Genomic DNA, 20180 nt, shown 5'->3' on the forward strand with positions numbered 1-20180 from the left:
GCAGACTACTGTGTTAAGATCTGGGATATGGAGACATGAGTATCTAAATTGCTAAATAAGAGTGAATAAATACATTTATTAGGATGTAACTGGTAGTAGGAACAAACAGCAGTCTAGAAATTCATGTCTAGAAAACAGCAGTCTAGAAAATGATGTCTAAAAGTTGGGGTGGAAAAAAAAGCTTTAGGGAAAAGAGCATAATAGATTGTATTTCCCTAATACAATACTCATTGAACTGTACTGTAATTGTCTGTTTGCTTGTATCTCCCTCTAAACTGAAGGCTCTATAAGATTGAGGACTTAACCTATCTTGTTCATCACTAAACTTCCAAAACCTAGGCACAGAGTGTAACACATACTAGACATTCGGTAAAAATCTGTTGAATGAATGATTGAAAGTGGCATTTAAAGTAAGAAATAAATTATTAGAGAAGAAAGACAAGAGCCCAAAGCCTCAGGAGGTTCACTCTCAGACCCTGAGATGATAACTGGGGCAGAAATCAAGAGTTGGACCATGAGGTGTCCTCCCAAAAATGAATGTGAATTTAAAATAAGATAAATGTTTCTGAAAAATCAACAGTGAAGAGAAAGATAACAAAGAACCTACAGTTAATATAAAAGACGTCATAAAAAAAAGACGTCATCAAATAAGCACAATTAGGTTGGGTAAAGAAGTGAGCATATACACTTAAAACATATTACAACCTCAGGATAAGAAAATCTGCATAAATCAATCAGTTGATAGGAGTTGAATATCCTCTTATTATAAAACAAATATACTGAACTCAAGTGAGATACATTTGACAAAAAAGTATATGTAATCCTTAAATTTTACTATAGATAGTGATATTCAAGTATATATTTGCAGAATTACATCTTAATCCTAGAAGTATCTTCCTAAAACCCATAATACTTAGTAATTTAATACCCAAATATTAAGTTCAAAATTATCTCCTTTGACAGATATTTAGTAACATAGTCAAAGATTATAGTAATATATTTTTTAAAGATTTTATTCACTTACTCATGAGAGACACAGAGAGAGAGAGAGAGGCAGAGACACAAACAGAGGGAGAAGCAGGCTCCATGCAGGAGAAGCCCGATGTGGGACTCGATCCCGGGTCTCCAGGATCACACCCTGGGCCAAAGGTGGCGCCAAACCACTGAGCCACCCGGGCTGCCCTATAGTAATATTTCTAATGTACATTTACAAAGTGAAGTATGTTTTATATTCATCAGAACAGGACATTCAGGTCTGGATAAAAAACATATGCTCAGAAGTTCTTTTTAACACCACTGGAAAATGGTAAGTAAACAACACTGACAGAAGACAGAGATATAATTCACATTTTCTTCTGACTTGCTGACAATAATTTTAATCTTTCATTTAATTAGGCAGATGGGTCTTAGGGGCATGTAACATGGTCAAAATGTAGTGTATCATCCCTTAAAATAAAAACTTGAAAGGTTCAACTAGATGTTATACCACAGTTCAGGATAAGCCCATTGCTTTGATCACAAATCCTAAGGCTTTCATGACAAGGATTGGTTGTGATCACACATATGCTTCAGTTTTCTTTATTAAGATATGATCCCCACTGATATGGCCTCTGCAGTGAGATTATATGATTCTCCTAATAGACACCAATTCTATCCATTCAACTAAAACCACCATTTCAATAATACCTGCGTAACCCCAGAAAATACTAATCTATTAACCCAAAGTAACAAGAAAATCAATACTAAAAACAAAAGATGCTACTTTAGAGCTAAAGTTAAATTTTTATTCTCTTCCTACTATATTGTAATATCCGGACAAATATAAGCATAATAGCAAGGTAACTAATTTAATGTATACTGCTTTGGGGACACTGACAGTAAAAAAGATATGAGAGCAAAATTTTGGCTTTTCACCATTGCAAAGATGACATATTTTATGAAGGGGGAAAAAATCAAACAAGCTTTTTAATGCATAAAAGAGTTAATGAACAACATGTTATGAAAAAAATATGAACATCTTCCATTACATTTTAACATACAAATATTTATTTGTTAGCCCACAAATGAGAAAAACCTTTTTAAAAAACTGATTAGAACTGAATTGTGCCTATAAGTCATTTTAAATGGACTGCATATTGGCAAGTTTTCAAATTGATGTTTAAAGTTACTTTATTTGGTAGATAAAATGCCATTTTTTCCTTAAATAAAACAAACATAATAGCAATTTTAAACTGGAGAAGGAAAAATAATCTATGATCCTTCTAGACAAATCCAATAAATATGTGGTTTTAGATATTATATATCTGTCAATTCAAATGCATTTAAATAAAGAAAAATCAAGGAATACAAGCCAATAAATAACAGATAATCTATATCAATCTTATACAGTAGAGAGAATAATTGGGTTTGAGTCTTGTCTACTTAACTTATTGGTCACATGACCTGAAATTAATTTAATTTTTCTGACCCCTATTCACCTACATTGTCATTTTTAGACACAGGGTTGTTGTGAGGCTCAGAATACAAAATTCTATAGGCAAATATGAAATTATGATTACTACTACTACTATTATTTATTAATTCAATCCCTGATAAAAATCCAAAATTAGAGACTCAAATGACTAGTAATTCAGTCATTCACTGAATTATGCCCATTCATAAAAACATTAACATAATTCTAAGGGCATTTTTTAAAATTTACTTTTTAAAAATAAAATGTCCAAAAAAAGAAAAAACAACAAAAATAAAAAGTCCACAAGAATATTAGATACTTAATAATTCCCACAAAAAAAATCACATTTAAAACAAATATACTCACTGGGGGTTATTCTGTATGTTAGTAAATTGAACACCAATAAAAAATAAATTAAAAAAAAATAAAACAAATATATTTATTTTTATTAGCAATGACAGTACAGCTTAACATGCCTCACTTTATGATGAAAACCCTGGATATTTTATAGTTCTTTCCTGCTTTTAACACATTTTGCACTTCTAAGTTTGGACTGGACATCTTCATTGAGCTATCTGCTGTTTCAATTCCTATCTTCAAGGAAATATAAATTAGGAAGAGATAATGGACATTTACAATGCAAACAACAGGCAAGGTGTAACTGGCATAAATAAAATACCCAGCTTATATCCTTTCTGGAATAGGTTGTAAAATACATACATATAAACATACATATTGCTATGAGTATGGAGGAGAATGGTTAATACCAGTATCTATGAACATATTAATGAACAGTCTACATTTTTAATTGAGCAAAAATATCATAAAATCACCAGTCAAAAAAGAAATCACAGCTGATGTGTGTATATTTTAATAATTCAGGAAGACAGGAATATTTTCTAAGTATCTTAAAAGATTTTTTTTCTGCCTGGTATGTAAGTAGCGTAAGAAAAATATTCAATGTTTCAAGTAATTTTTATCAAAGAATAAAATAATGGTTCACTGTAGACAAAAGAGTACAAAGTTAGTTAAATGCTAAAAAAAAAAATAGTACATAGGTACGTTTAACCTACGATACATGAAGAAGAAAAGGGTTAAGGAGACGTGGTTAAAGGAATAAATCTGAATGTTGTGCATGAGTTGTATATAAAAACAAGAATGAAAAGATACATAGTTCCCTTAGAATATGAATGTTTTATTGTTAAGACAGAGATGAGACAGCTTGAACTCATTCTCATGTGGATGTGAGTGTGAAAGAGAGACTGATGCAAAAATAAAAAGAGAAAGAGAAGAGAGGGAGGGAGGGAAGGAGGACATACACCAGGAATGTATAAAAGATGTACAAAAAAGGTGAGATTTTAATTTTACTTTCTTTTAGCATTAAAAAAATCTGATTTAAACATGTCTAAAAACAGAAGATGAGATTATTTTAACAAAGAAAATAAAGCTACTGAACAATGCAAGTTTAAGCTTTTAAAAAAATGCATCAAGAAATACATTTCTATGGGATCCCTGGGTGGCGCAGCGGTTTGGCGCCTGCCTTTGGCCCAGGGCGCGATCCTGGAGACCCGGGATCGAATCCCACGTCGGGCTCCTGGTGCATGGAGCCTGCTTCTCCCTCTGCCTATGTCTTTGCCTCTCTCTCTCTCTCTGTGTGACTATCATAAATAAATAAAAATTAAAAAAAAACAAAAAGAAATACATTTCTAGCAATTATGCTCTATTAGCTATAGCTAAACACTCTCATATAAATTGCTCTAGCACCAATGCCATCAGCAAAAATGAACTGTATTATGGTAGAAGGCACGCTGATAGAGGAAGAAAGGAACCTAACCTATCTTCTGATTACAGACTCTTGGGATTTCTGAGGCAGTAGAGGGCAAGTCAAAGGACTCATTTTCTTACAAATCTCACAAGACTCAAATGTAACTATTCTATTATCATTTTCATTTTGATCACCTCCATTATTTAACAAACATGTATATACTTAAAACTTTTAAGGATTAATTAATTCAACAGGCATTTTACCTTCATTACTAATAATATACAATAAATTATAACATAAGTTTTAAAATTTAATATCCAAGATGTGACCAGTGACAGAATGTCCATATAGACTTCTTTTGTAAAGTTACAACAGTTAACAGATCAACCTATCTTAATTGTAAAAATGCAGAAAATGGAACCATTATTACTTCTTGGTCATCGGCTGACATTCAGCTATCAGTTCTCTTGGGGACAGAAAAGCCCTTCCTAAAATATGAAGCATTAGTAACCCCATTCCATGAGGAGCACATATCTACGTAGGTTTTGCTATTCTCTTCTGGTTGGGATGGCCATACATTCTCCTCTTTTTCTAAAAACAACCTCTCTATTTCTTTCAGCCTCTCTCACTGATTCTTCTTTACTTGAATTTTTAAAATCTATTTATTCTTTTATTCATTCAACCAATATTTACTGTTTCTAACTAAATGCAAGGCTCTGTTTGAAATGCTGATGTCACAAGATGAACAATACAAAAAATCCCTATCTTCATAAAGCCCTAGTGATGGAGACAGAAACAAACTAGTCTGTATGTATCATATCAAATAGTGGCAAGAAGTATGTAAAAAACATGAATAAATAAAACAAGATAAGGGGATACATAATGAGGGTTGACATGGTATTATTTTAGAAAGGGTGTCCAGAGATGTCCGCTCTGAGGAGGTAACATTTTTTCAGAGACCTGAATGAAACAACAAAATGAGCAAAGCAAATATCTGGGGGAAAGTGGATGAGGCAGAGAGAACATCATATGCAAAGCTTCCAAAACAGGAGAGGACTTGGTATCTCTGAAGAGGAACAACAAAGGTAAGTGAGGCTATAGCAAAGTAAAACAGAACAGAGAGGCAGCCAGATAAACAGACAGGACCTCAGTGGCTACAGCAAGAACCTGAGCTTTGTTCTAAGTTAGATGAACAGTAACTGGAGAGATTGGAGCACAGGAAGATGATCTGATTTATAATATAAAAAGATTATTCTTACTGCTTTAGTGAGAAACACCACATGGGGAACAGGTGAAGTGAGAAACTATGGCCACCTGGGCTAGGGCCCTAGTGATGGATGTGTTGATTAACTGGTCAGATTCCGAATATATTTTGATGGTTGAGAGGATAGGCAGTGGGATGTGAATGAAAGGGAGGAATCAAAGATTCCAAGCTATTTAAAGGCCTGAGCAAACTGGTAAATGGTGCTGTCTTTTACGAACATGGCAAACACAAAGGGAAGAGCAGGACTTTTCTTTGAGTCTGATACTAGACTTGTTCAGTTTAAAATGCCTAGGAATAGGGAAGCCTGGGTGGCTCAGTCACTTAAACATCTGACTTTTGGTTTCAACTCAGATCATAATCTTAGGGTTATGAGATCAAGCCCCAAGTAGGGCTTGGTGCTCAGTGAGGAGTCAGTTCAAGACTCTCCTCCTATGCCCCTCCCTGATTCAACTCGCTGGTTGGTGCACTCTCTCTCTTCTCTCTAAAATAAATTTCAAAAATATAATAAAATGTCTATAAACATATATATAGTACAAAAGGAGCTAGATATATAAATCTAAAATTCAGGGGAGAGCCATGAAATAAGGTGCAATCACCTAAGGAAAATGTACTGATATAGAAATTTGAGCCATAAGGTACTCCCACAATTTAGGGTATGAAAGTAAGATAATACAGTATAAGAGACTGGGGGAAAAATGGTAAGATGATAGCCAGGAGAGGGTGGCTTCTAATTCCAGAAACAAAGAAAATGGTACCAAAAAGAGGAATCGATTAGCTTTGTCAATAATGCTGACAGATCAAGCAGCCCCGGTGGCTCAGCAGTTTAGCGCGGCCTTCAGCCCAGGGCGTGATCCTGGAGACCCAGGATCAAGACCCATGTCAGACTCCCTGCATGGAGCCTGCTTTTCCCTCTCCCTGTGTCTCTGCCTCTCTCTCTCTCTCTCTGTGTCTCTCATGAATAAATAAATAAAATCTTAAAAAAAATAATGGTGACAGATCAAGTAAGATGAAAACTGAGTATTTGCATTTTATAATACAGAAATTGTTCATCAATGTCCCTGATAAAACTGATTTCAATAAAATGGTTCAAAAGAAAGCTTGATTTGAGTGGGCTCAGGAGATAATGAGAGCTGAGGAAGTGGAGAACAAAAGAATAGACTACTCTTTTGAGCAGTTCAGTTAATCATAACTATCATCTATTGTTCCTTCTTACCCTACAAGCCTGTGAAACCTTTCTAAAGTTTAGGTTTGAATTTTCAACTTGTAGGTGACACTATCTTCATTATTATGAAGTATATCAATGTGTCAAAGATTGAATTCACACATTTGCTCTATAAGCCTGCTTCACTGTAATTCACAGCATCATTTATCCAGGCACCAAACCTAAAGAATCATCTTTAGGCATACAGATGGCAAAGAGACACACAAGAAGATGTTCAACATTACTCATCATCAGGGAAATACAAATCAAAACCACTAGGTATCATCTCACACTTGTCAGCTTGGCTAGTATCAAAAAATAAGAAATAACAAGTGTTTGGCAAGGATGTAGAGAAAAAAGATGGCAATGCAAGATAGGTACAGCCACTAAGATAAACAGTATGGAGGGTTTCCAAAAGGTTAAAAACAGAACACCACCACAATCCAACAATTCCACTTCTCCGGATGTTTATCCAAATTAAAACAAATTAAAATAGATCTATGTGCCCCATGTTTACTTCAGCACTATTTACGACAACCAAGATATGGAAGCAGCCTAAGGGCCCACCCATAGAAGAATGAATAAAGAAAATGTGTGTGTGTGTGTGTGTGTGTGTGTGTGTGTGCATGTATGTATATAGATAGGTAGGTGGATAGGAGGAATGTTACTTAGCCATAAAAAAAAATCTTCCCATTTGTGACAACATGGATGGATTTAGATGGTATCCTAAGCGAAGTAAGTCAGATGGAGAAAGACAAATACCATATAATTTCGCTTAAATGTGAAGTCTAAAAACAAAATGAATGAACAAACAAACAAAAAAATGAACTAGACTTATAGATACAAAGACAACCTGGTGGTTGCCAGAGAGGAGGGAGGTGGGGGGGGGGGTGGATGAAACAGGTGAAAGTGATTAAAAGGAACAAACTTCCCAGGCATAGGCACCTAGCTGGCTCAGGTGGTGGAGCATGTGACTCTTGATCTTGAGATTGTGGGTTCAAGCCTCATGTTGGGTACAGAGATTACTTGAAAACAAAATCTTAAAAAAATAAATAAACTTCCAGTTATAAAACAAATGAGTCATAGAGATGTACCGAATGGCATAGGGAATATAGTTAATAATATAACTTTGTATGATAATAGATGTAGCTGCATCTATCATGGTGATCACTTTATAATTATATAAATGTTGAAGCATTATGTTGCACATTTGAAATTAATATAATTGTATTTTTGTTTATAATTGTATATTGTATGTCAACTATCCTTCAAATGAATTAATAAACAAATAAATAAAATAAAGGAACACCTTTATCTCTATCCCATAGTCAACCAAATGCCAAATCCTGGAGAATTAACCCATCCCTCGAATTCATCCTCTTAACCACTTAACTAGTTGAGGCTCTTATTATCTTTCCCTTTAACTAACTGTAATAGCCTCTTAACATTTCTCCTGAACTACAGCTTTCATCTTTATTCCCAAAATGGGATCTATTTTCCATACTGTTGCCAAAGCTCTTTCTTGTATAGTGGAGCCAATTACATGGTACTTTAGCTTAAAAATTTTCAATGGTTCCTCACGGCCTACAGCAAGAGATGGTAAACTATAGCTCATGGGCCAAAAATGACCTGTCATCTGTTTTTGTAAATAAAATTTTATTGTAATACAATCACACTCATTTGTTCACATATTGTCTATGGCTGCTTGTGTGCTACAGTGGTAGAATTGAGTACCTGTGACAGAGACCACAAATTGAAAAAATACTCATTATCTGGCTATTTGCAAAAAATTTTTGCTGAACTGACCTATAAAACTAAGCCAAATATCTTCAGAATGTTACCAAGAATCTTCATATCGGGCCACAACTGCCTTTCAGTATTTCTACTTCTTTGTTTCCTACATACCAAAGACCAGTTAGCAGACCAATAAAGCATTCTCCAATGTGCCAAGAATTTTCTCTCACTTCATTCACATCATTTTTCTTGCTTAGAATTCACTAAGCTTTAATTTAATAAATATTTAATTTAGTGTCCACTATGTTCCAGGTACTGTTTTAAGCTCCAGGGAAAAAGACCAAAGAACAAAACAAGTTCACTTCATGCTCTCATGGAGCTACTGTTTCAGCAGGATAAGACATAACTAAGCAAATAAATATACTTATGTCAGATGGTAAGTAACATGAAGAAAAATGAAATTGGGACTGAGTAATGGAGAGGACAGAGAAGTCCTAGTAAAGTGACATCTGAGTAAAGACTTGGGTAAAGGAATGAATCCATAAGGATATTATCTGAAGGAATTTTTCAGGTAAAGGGGAAAGTAAAAACAATGGCCCTGAATTGGGAAGATACTGGAATATTTGAAGAATACCATGGAGGCCCTGCTTAGTTAGAACAAAGTGGGCAAGGGGCAAATAGTACAAAAAGAGGTCAAGAGCTAATAGGATTTTGGAGGGCAAGGGTAGATGGCACAGAGTCTTGCATTTAAGGATTAGGCTTTTACTCTCAACTGGGAAACCAGTTACTAAGATGGCAAAGACTGTGAGAAGAGCAGGTTTGAAGGAATAAAGATCAAGAATTTGGTTTTGAACAAGGTTAATTTTGAGATACGTTTCACATATTCAAAGGGAGATCCTGGGGAGGAAGCAAGATACTGGGAAAATGTACAGGAGAGCTACAGACATAAATCTGGGAACCTTGTTAACTTTCCAGCATCCTTTAAGATGCAAGTCCAGTCTCACTCACAACCTCACCCCCCCCCCCAGTCAGAATTAATTTCATTGTGTTTAGGTCTTATTATAGCACTTATCACTAACTTGTATTAAAACTAGTTTTATGTACACTTGTCTTTCTCATCTGAAGGTATGTGAAATAAAGAACTATGTTTACCTACCCTACTCCAAGTGCTGTCTAGTATATATTGCATGTAATAAATAATAAGTGCTGACTTAAGTGTGTCTTTGAGGATTTTAGTAGTTGCCTTAGGAGCTTTTCTGCCTGAAGGCAGGCAGCTAGATACTTATTTCTTAATTGAACCTGCTCTTCTGTGTTCTCTACACATATGTCCAAGTTGAATTTAATTTCTGTCTCTGTCTCTCAGCTTACAAGACCAATCACCAAATCTCCATAGTCCTTACCCTCCAAATACATACCATAAAATCTGTTCATGTCTCTTCTATACCTCAACCCTTCCAATGTCTCCTTACTGTCCCAAGATAAATTTCAATCTCCTTACACAGGCTTCTACGGTCCCTCATGTTAGGCCTTGGATTTCCTCTTCTCCCTTCTCTTCATTTCTGATGCTATATCTATGAGCCCACATAGCCTTAATTATACTGAATTGCTGGGACTATTTTATTGTTTTTTTTTTTTAAAGATTTTATTTATTTATGACAGAGAGAGATACACACGGGCAGAGGGAGAAACAGGCTCTGTGCAGGGAGCCCAACGTGGGACTCAATCATACCCCGGGCTGAAGGCGGTGCTAAACAGCTGGGCCGCTGGGGCTGCCCTGTTTTATTGTTTAAATTGAGCAAGTCCGATTGTATTTAGTTTAGATTAAATGTATTGACACTAAATTCCCTGAAATGAGTATATTGCCTCATAGCCAGGGAGAACTGCATAGAAAAGCCTAGATATTCATGTAATATTTAGATGTAATTACCTAGTGAAAGTCATTCAAGCTTTATGAATCTACAATTTGCTTCACAAAATTCAGCCATAATAGTTCAGTCATCTATTTTGCACTTCGGTTTCTAAACTTGAGTTTTTTGGTTTGTCTTTTAGAGAGAGAGAGAGATGGAGAGACCATGTGTGAGAGTTTGGAGAAGGGAAGAGAAGGAAAGGGAGAAAGAATCTTAAGCAGGCTCTATGCCTAAGGCAGAGCCTGACCTGGGGCTTGATCCACAGTTCTGAGATCATGACCCGAGCCCAAATAAAGAGTTGGATGCTTAACTGACTGAGCCACTCAGGCACCCTGTAAGTGAGTTTTTAAGATTTCAAACACAAAATCTGCTGGAAATTTAAAAATATTTATCACAATGATCATTCTTGAATCAAATTTTAGCACATTTTATTTCAGTCCTTAAGAATACCTATTATTGGTACTACCTGTCAATATTTAGATGAAGTACAACGTTGTCCTAAGCATACATGGATTGATATAGTAGCCATTAGCTACGAGTGGCTATTGAACACTTGAAGTATGTCTAGTCTAAATAAAGATGTGTTATTATAAATATAAAATACCAGATTTCAAAAACAGCATGAAAAAAGAATGTAATATATCTAATTAAAAATTTTATATTGGTTACATGTGGAAATAACATTTTGGATACTATTTTTTTTTTTTTTTAAGTATCTTTAAGAGAGAAAAGAGACAGAGAGCGCAAAGAAGTGGGAGGGGTAGAGGGAGAGGAAGAAGCAGACTCCCTGCTTAGTAGAGAGTCCCATGTGGGACTTGATCCCAGAACCCTGGGATCATGATCTCACCTGAAGGCAGACACTTAATTAACCCACTGAGCCACCCTGGCACCCCTGGATACCACAATTAATTTCACATGGCTATTTTCACTTTTAAAATATGACTACTAGAAAATTTTTTTTAAAGATTAATTTTTTAAAATTTTTATTTATTTATGATAGTCACAGAGAGAGAGAGAGAGAATCAGAGACACAGGCAGAGACAGAAGCAGGCTCCATGCACCAGGAGCCCGACGTGGGATTCGATCCCCGGTCTCCAGGATCGCACCCTGGGCCAAAGGCAGGCGCTAAACCGCTGTGCCACCCAGGGATCCCCTGACTACTAGAAAATTTAAAATTACACATATGGCTGGCAATTGTAGCTTGCAATATATTTCTATTGAACAGTAATAGGTCTACTTTTTAAAAAATATATGTATTTTGGGCAGCCCGGGTGGCTCAGCGGTTTAGCGCTGCCTTCAGCCCAGGGCATGATCCTGGAGTTGCAGGATCGAGTCCCATGTCAGGCTCCCTGCATGGATGGAGCCTGCTTCTCCATCTGCCTGTGTCTCTGCCTCTCTCTCTCCTCTCTGTGTATTCTCATGAATAAATAAATAAAATCTTTAAAAAATATATATATATATATGTATGTATTTTAAAGAGAGACACAGAGAGGGAGTTGGGGGCGGGGGGACGGTGGTGGGCAGAGGGAGAGGCAAACTCCAGGCTGAGCATGGAACCTGAAGTGGAGCTCTATCTTATGACCATGAGATTAGGAGCAGACCTGAAATTGAGAGTCGGATGTTCAACTGACTGCTCCTCCCAGTCACCTTCAACAGTAGTAAGCCTACCTAAAGAACTGACCAATACTTCTAACAGTTTATCCAGGCAGAATGAAAAGCATCATTGAGGGTCCTATCTGAAATGAAACCATCAAAGATACACAAAAATACAAATGACCCCTAGAAATTTAAAATGGTAAGCCATGCTAAAATTCAAAGACTGTTTTATCAAAATTTAATAAAGTCTTTTTCTTCCCTGAAATAAAATAATTCATATTTTTACTTTTATTTCACAGGAATAACCTTTATCTTTTAGTAAGTTATTCTCTGAATATTAGCAGAATACACAAATAAGGTTTCTAAGACATTAAAATAATAGTTCCCCTTCAGTGCAAAAGAGTTAAGTACTAGAAATGCTATCATGTTATTTTTCCCTGAAAAAAATATTTAAGTAAATCTCTTAATCACCTCATAACACTTAATTTTTATTTTTTGTTTTTATAAAGGATTTTATCTTTAAGTAATCTCTACACCCAACATGGAGCTCAAACTTACAACCCTGAGATCAAGAGTTGCATGCTCTACCAGTTGAGCCAGGCAGGCACTGCACAATACTTCATTTTTGTAAAATGTCATGAAAACGTTTTAGAAAATGTATACCATATTCATCAAGCAAGGTATACTTTAGAATGTACTCAATAAAGTGATTCTCAACCACTCACACTCATATTTCAATATCCTCTGAGTACTGTTTAACATTTTTCTTATTATTTCCACAAACTTTAACAAGACAATAAAGATCAGAATTAATGATTCCATCTGAAATACAATGTTATATCTCAATAAAATATTTATACTATTAAAATGACTTAAAAATGTGCTTTCTTATACATTTATTCTTATACATTATAATAACATAAATGTGTTTTCTAAAGTCTTAAAATGTAACGCTTTTAAAAAGCCAGAATAAAGAGGCAAGATTAAATACCTCCTCAGTTTTACACAGACCAACTAGTCACATATAAGGAGGCTCTTTAAATAGCTTCTGTAACCATGTATTACATATTTTTCAAAGTACTTGAAAAGTTGTAGGCACCAAATTAGTTATCAATATAGAAAATGTAATTTATCAATATCCTATCTACAGATAGGATTTTTGTGGGTAAAAAAAAAAAAGAATATACTTATTGGTTATTAGAGCAAGTAGGTTTTAGCAAACAGTCCTGAAGAAAATTTCTGTGCCTCTGAACATAATTAAATAGTATTTATGAATGAAACTATGTTTTTATCCAGACACTTGGAATTAAAAATAATTTTTAAAACTTTTCCTTAATTTTGTACTCTACTTCTTCATATAGATGTTTTATATAACACTGCTAGAAAGCCAGAAATTAAGTGGCACAATAGCAAGAACTGAAAAATCTAGTATTTGTCTAGTAGTTGGAGCTGTTTTATTAAAGACTGCTGGGGCATTAAAAAAAAAAGTGAGATGAATTTAAATCTTTATTATTTGTGAAGGAAAAGAAAAATTAGAGAAAAGAAAGGTAAAGAAGTTCTTTTTTTTTTTAGTTTTTAATGTTACAGCTATTTTGTGTGGGTTTTTAATTTTTTTACAGGTAGGATATTTTAAAGCAAGAGTTTGGGAAAATGGAACTAGACTTGTGCTAATTGAAGAATCTTGACAGAAAAAGGCTGAGATTTAGGAAAAAGATACGAAAAACTACAAGGGTCTATCATATGTACCTCTTGTTTAACAAAGCATCAAGGAGGAATGTCTAGTACTTTGAGGCAGAAAGATGAAAATGTACACTATCTTTATTGTAGAGCAGGAAAAAATAATTTTCAAATTCATGATTTTATTTTTGTTAAATTCCAAGTCAACCTGGTCATAAGATGCTTAACAAATCAAAGAATTAACAAATTTTTAAAAAATCATGTCTTTGAGAACAAAAAAGTTAGGCATATCACTGTTTTCAGGCATCTATATCCCTTATTATTTCTCAATAGAGTTAAATAAGTAATTCAGTAAGCTTTGACATTAAAAATAGAATTAAAAAAGAATTATTAAATCTATTAGCTATTTGATTACTGTTATCTAATCACTGATTTCAAAATCATCTACTGATGATATATATATATATATTTTTAAAGTAAGCTCTAGGTCCAACATGGGGCTCAAACTCACAACCCTCAGATCAAGAGTCGTATATTCTACTGACTGAGCCAGCCAGGAGCCCTCTACTGATGACTCTAAAGAATAGGATATATAATTTCAAGAGTATTTCAGAGTACATTATTTGCAATATCAAAAAATCCTATATATGTCTCAACATAAAAGATTATTTCTGCATAAGATGTAACTTCTTCAATAAGGTATCTTTGATATAAGCAAAGTCTACTGTAAGATAAAGCATGTGAATACATTTTATAGTCTGCAAAGTATTACACCTAAAAGATATAATTATCATATTAAATTTTTTAAAGGTACTCTATAGTAACATAAACATTAGTAATGTAACTTTTCCCTTTTAAACCCCAATATTTCTTATATGATGCCAATGATTTTCTTCCATATAGTATAAATATTTATATATAAGTCATATTTCTTTATGAGACTATAAGAAATTTCACATCCATAGGCATATCTCATTATATTCAAGAGCATCTAACACAGTATCTAGCAGAAAAAGACAGTATGTCATGAAAATAAAATACTGTAATTTCTGAGGGTAGAAGCAAGGATCTAATAAGGATTATGTTAGCTACTGTGCAAAGTTTTTGATTTTTTTTTTTTACAGTAGTGAACATCCATATAGATAGGAGAACTCTTCTTTTCCCTCAATAATAATGTAATCTTATACTAAGCAGAGTCAAGTATGAATTAAGAAGTAGTTATCAGGTAAAAGATGATTACCTTAAGAAAATAGACATAGGGTCTTTAAAATAAAATGAAGTGAAATAAAATTAAATTAATTAAATTAAAAGGCAGAGATTCTTCCATAGTATTTTTCTGACTGTATTAATTTTATTCATTGAATTTGGAATGCCTTTGAACATGCTACCTTACATCCATACTACTATACTTTTTCTTTAAAAAGATTCCAAGGAGAAAAAAAAAAAAAACAACCATTTTACAACTAAAGAGAAAGAGACAGGGAGACATATGACAGAGAGACCCAGAGACAGATGCTATTCGGTGGTTCTTGGCTATTTAATTAAAGCCTTTGAAGTTTCTCTTCAGTAAATAATGCTAAACTGCACGAGAGAAATTGTCAACATTTATTCAACAAGGAATACAATGGCAATAATAATTGTAAAATCAAACATTTCTGTACCTTAATATCAGATGTATCACGCTGACAGTTTCGCCAAGCTCTGGAAATTGATGAAAAAGTTCGATCTGCATGATCAAATTTCCCTCCTTGCAAATTTAGGAAATAAGTTGTGAAAGGTTCCTAAAAAATAAGCAATTGAAAGTTCATATATTTCCTTATGCATAAAAATATGGTTTTTATAAATCATTATATTTAGATACTTTAATAACTAATAGATATTAATCAGCTATATACTAACTTAGAATGGAAATTATATCTAAATTATTAATGTTCTTAAATTATTTTTGTTTCAGAAGAAATAGTTCCAAAATTTGGCATCTGCAACATTTTTCAGATTCTCTCCTTTTTCAAGAATAATTTATTAATAAAATTCAAACATAAATTTGGTTGCATTTTCTTCATAGTAGAGGGAAATAGTCTAATATGTAATTTTCCTATTGTATGGCTCAATATTTATGATTAAGAAGAGAAAAATGTTTGGAAGATTTAAAAGCCTCCTCTTAGTTAAAGAACACTTAAACACATATTAGTAGATAATTGCTTGAAATTAGCTAAGCACTATAAATTACTTCTAGGATTTATGTCTGCCTGTACCCTTCTAACAAGCTTTAATTAATGATGTGCTGCTAATGCTTTCCCAAAGAAATTACTTTCTGGTAGATGAATCACCTTTCAATTTTACAGAAACATTTCTTGTTTAACCAATGTACTATCAATACCAGTAGCCTTGGTGTAATCTACAAACATACCTTATTCCATTTGGAGCAACTGAAGTTTCTAAAATACATGAATATATGTCTATCTTAAGAAAATCTTATTTACTTCTTATTTTAATACACTACATTTGAAAATAACCTATGTTACAATTTAGGATCTTATGAACAATTTGAAGAGGCAAATTTAAGAAAATATTCACATAATTTTAAAGTCTATTTAAATTTTAAAGTCTATTCTATAGTAACATGTTGTCAAATACATACCAAATGGGATAAAGAGATATTAGAAATCTAATCAATGAAAAAAATATAGCATTCAAAAAAGATGCTGACAATTTTAAATCATTGCACATTCTCCACAACACTGAATTTATTTATTCATGGTTTATTATTCAAATTGAACTTACTATTCTTAGCAGCCATGCAAGAACAAAACTTGCAGTTGAGTAATGAGTACCATAGTGGAACTTTGGAACCTGATCATCTTCCCATGATTCATAACGCTCTGCAAAGAATGCTGCTCTTTTTGGATTCAAAGCTCCTATTGGCTGCCAAAATGGAGGAAACAAAACAAAACAAAACAAAACAAAACAAGAACACATAAATGTAATCATCTTTTATTTCTTTTTTCAAATGTCATCCTATTAACAAGTATACAAATCAATTTAAATATACACGTATACACTATTGAAACTAAAACAGTGCTACATTCAGAGTGTGGATGGAAAAATGTTTTCTAATGCAAGTTAAATATACACATGTAAGTGGCAAGAGAAACTTGTCATTTCTCAGGGAGTCTAGTTTCTATTGCATATTGGTTTTTAATCAGCCCATAACAAGCATTTTCATAAAGACAATTACATGAAGTGAGTATTAGCTATATAATACTTTGGAAAGCATCTATAAAATTGTATTTAAGTAATTAGAAGCAACAACCAGAAACAGAATCTTGATGGTAGACAATTAATTTACAATAGCTTCTGAGAAGAGGATGAAGTAATAAAACCGGAAGCGAATGAGGAGTACAAGGAAGAGATTGAATGAAAAAGGTATTAAATGTAAATCTAAAAATTTCTACCAGTATGAGTAAAAGCAGAATTTAGGGGACAAAAACATCCCTGCCTGAAATAAATAGAGAGAGAGAGAGAGAGAGAGAGAGAGAGAGTGTGTGTGTGTGTGTGTGTGTATTACAAAAACAACAGAAGACAGATTATGAGTTTATACCAGAGAAAGATACATTACATCAGAGTGCCAAAAAGCAGTGTAGCAAAGTGGGCTCACATTGAGGAATGTGGGCTCACTAGAAAAGTAGTAATATCCAGTCCAAATATTGTTTTGGAAAATAAAATGAGTAATTACATGTAAAGTCCTACAAACCATGCCTGACAACATTTAATGAATACTATTACTCTTTTTTTAAATTTTTTTATTTTTATTTTTTTAAATTTATCTACGATAGTGAGAGAGAGAGAGAGAGAGAGGCAGAGACACAGGCAGAGAGAGAAGCAGGCTCCATGCACCGGGAGCCCGACGTGGGATTTGATCCCGGGTCTCCAGGATCGCACCCTGGGCCAAAGGCAGGCGCCAAACCGCTGCGCCGTTTCCCTGCCACCCAGGGATCCCCGCATACTATTAAGATTATCTTTCAGAATTGGGTAAAGTTTGAATGAAATAATAGCCTGTAAAACCCCTAAACATTACTTGGCGTAAGAGCTTAAATGTTATCTGGTATCATTATTATTGCTGCGGACATTGTTATTTAGCGAATACAGGAATTGCATTAAAAAGTATGCAAAATTTTCTGTGATTATGTACATGTACATTTTTCTTAAGGAAGACATACAGAGCATTAAGATTCTCAAAGAGGTCTGAGGGCTCCAAGAATGTTAAAACCAACTACCTTAAGTCATAACTCATTCTCATTCTCTTATTATTTATGCGAGATATGCTAAACTGAAATAAATTAAAATATGGATTTAAAAAGATGTATTTAGAAATACCGTGTTTAAAATGAAGCATAAACTATTTTCAAACTGCTTTTCATGTTAATATGACTTAAAGCAACATTTTAAATTCATCATTTTCACTATCCTTCTTAAATTGTTAACTATTTTTAAATACTATTTACCTTTAGCACTGTCCTCCTTCTATAGTTTGGTTCAAATCAACATTTTATATTGTCATTTTTTTTCTTACAAGCAAATTTTAAAAAATCTTTCATCAAGTACTATTTTATATCAGTATCATAGTATACTAATTTAAAAATACCATCTTTTAAAGCATTACTTTCTGTATAGAAGAATTAAATCTGATTTACTAAATTTATGCCAGTTAAGAATGGCAGTGACTCCAAGAAATCTTTGTTACAGAACCAATTTGGAATGCCTTTAAAAGTATTTTAGTTGTTGTCCCTAAAACACTGAGCCATAGAAAAGGAAAGAAAGAAGAAATAAAATCATTGGAAGACAAATTATGTGAATTAAAAATAGAATCAATGCTCCTTTTGTATAGTTCTGCAGCATATTAAGTATTCACTTTATCTGCTCCTATTTTTATTACTCTCCAAATGAGTATACCTCCAAAATCAATAGTTATAGAATCACGTTTCTTGAATATAATGCTAAAACCAATTAGGATTGATTTCACTAGCGTCTGAGAAAAAAATGGCATCGTGCAGAGATCCATATAGGTAGAACCCACAGTATTGATTCTGGCTGTTATTGTTACAGTTGGTTTCTGAAGCTTGCTACAGGACAGCTATCAAGACATACCACATTTATTTGTGAGCATATAAAAAAGAAGTCCCCAAATAAAAGAAGGTTTAAAAAAAAAAAAAGACCAGTGGAGCTGTGCAATGACAATGATACACTATCAGCTTACTCAGAGAAGTTACAGTGGGAATACACACATTGAATTATACATTACGCGAAAGCACTGATTTATTGTGGTAATAACATCCACCTCATTAAAAGATTCTGCTTTGCTGCAGTTGGAAGGCTACATATTGTTTACTGCTATAAATTAATGGCAGTGCAAAGAAGACTGTGGAACCGTCCTAACAATAGATCTGTAATGACAGTGCTGTAGATCACAGCTTCCTCAGCAGCTTCATAATAAAATGGAGACAATGTATTGAGCTAATACATTCTACCATGCTGGCCCATATTTTTCTGACAACTGCTTTAAAAGATGAGCTGAATCCAACTATGTTATAATGCTGCAAAACATTTAACTAAGCAAGAGTCAGTCATACACCAAAGTGCATCATAGCATTTTTAAAACATTGTCTAAATCAGCATTTCAAGATGTTTATTCATCTCTGTAAAAGAACTAAAAGTAAATGCTGATGGCTTCTCTTACTTATACAGTATATTAAGTGTAACAACTGGAGGGCAATTCAGGAAGATGCCTAGCACTTTGTACAATTTAACTATAAAAGCTTGACAGATTTTTTTTTTAAATCAGCAACCTGATTAAAGGAAGAAGAGTGAAAATACTGGTCATTTAAAATGGTCATAACTTCCTGAAAAAAAATCAATAAAAAATAGGTATTGATTAGAGAGGTACAATTCAAGGTCAGAACAAGGTACAAATAAATAGCCCAGGATATAGAAAAGTAATCTTAAAAACTGAAAATAGCTAACAAATAAAATTATATAAGATTTTTTAAATCTATAGAATAAAACTTTAATCACAAGATTATAAAAAGTGGTTCAAATAACAGAATGATTTAAACATCAGAGTATCAGGACTACCAACAGAAGCACTATGCTTAGAGAAAAATGGAAATAAGAACTTGAATTAAAGTAGGAAAAAACAAACTAAAGAAAAAAAGGTATGCCAATACTCTTGAAAATGTATACATAGAAAAAAATCACTATTCCTAGAATATTCTAATCTCACAAATTGCAAAACTGATAACTGTGGTAGAGGGGTAAGTATTCTGTTTGACAAATACTAATGATACCTTCCATAACAGGATATGCAAAATAAAACTTTCTAAAGTTATAATTAAAAATATTTTTACTACCTTCTTTGAGAAGTAATTTTGCTCATTAGTAGAGAAACAAAAGTACTGTATGTGAAATGCCCAGCTCAGTGCCTGGCACACAGTAAATTATTCGTAATAATATTTATTACTATTTTGCAACTTATTTGATGAATAATATTTAAGGGAAAAAATCAATTAAACAAGCCTCATGAAACT

At 33.4% G+C, this 20180-nt stretch overlaps 1 protein-coding gene across 13 annotated transcripts in view; it reads right to left on the reverse strand.

Annotated features, from left to right (window-relative positions):
• LRBA (LPS responsive beige-like anchor protein) overlaps positions 1-20180 on the reverse strand; it is a 728875-nt gene that overhangs the window by 144806 nt on the left and 563889 nt on the right. For all 13 annotated transcript variants that reach the window (XM_025439493.3, XM_025439495.3, XM_025439499.3 and 10 more), the window contains 2 exons: positions 16381-16521; positions 15258-15377 (listed from right to left, as the gene is read on the reverse strand). In XM_025439493.3, the coding sequence (XP_025295278.1) occupies positions 15258-15377; positions 16381-16521 (261 nt within the window). The remainder of the gene's footprint in view (positions 1-15257; positions 15378-16380; positions 16522-20180) is intronic.

The sequence above is a fragment of the Canis lupus genome, chromosome 15 (assembly GCF_003254725.2).
Source record: "Canis lupus dingo isolate Sandy chromosome 15, ASM325472v2, whole genome shotgun sequence".
NCBI lineage: Eukaryota > Metazoa > Chordata > Mammalia > Carnivora > Canidae > Canis > Canis lupus.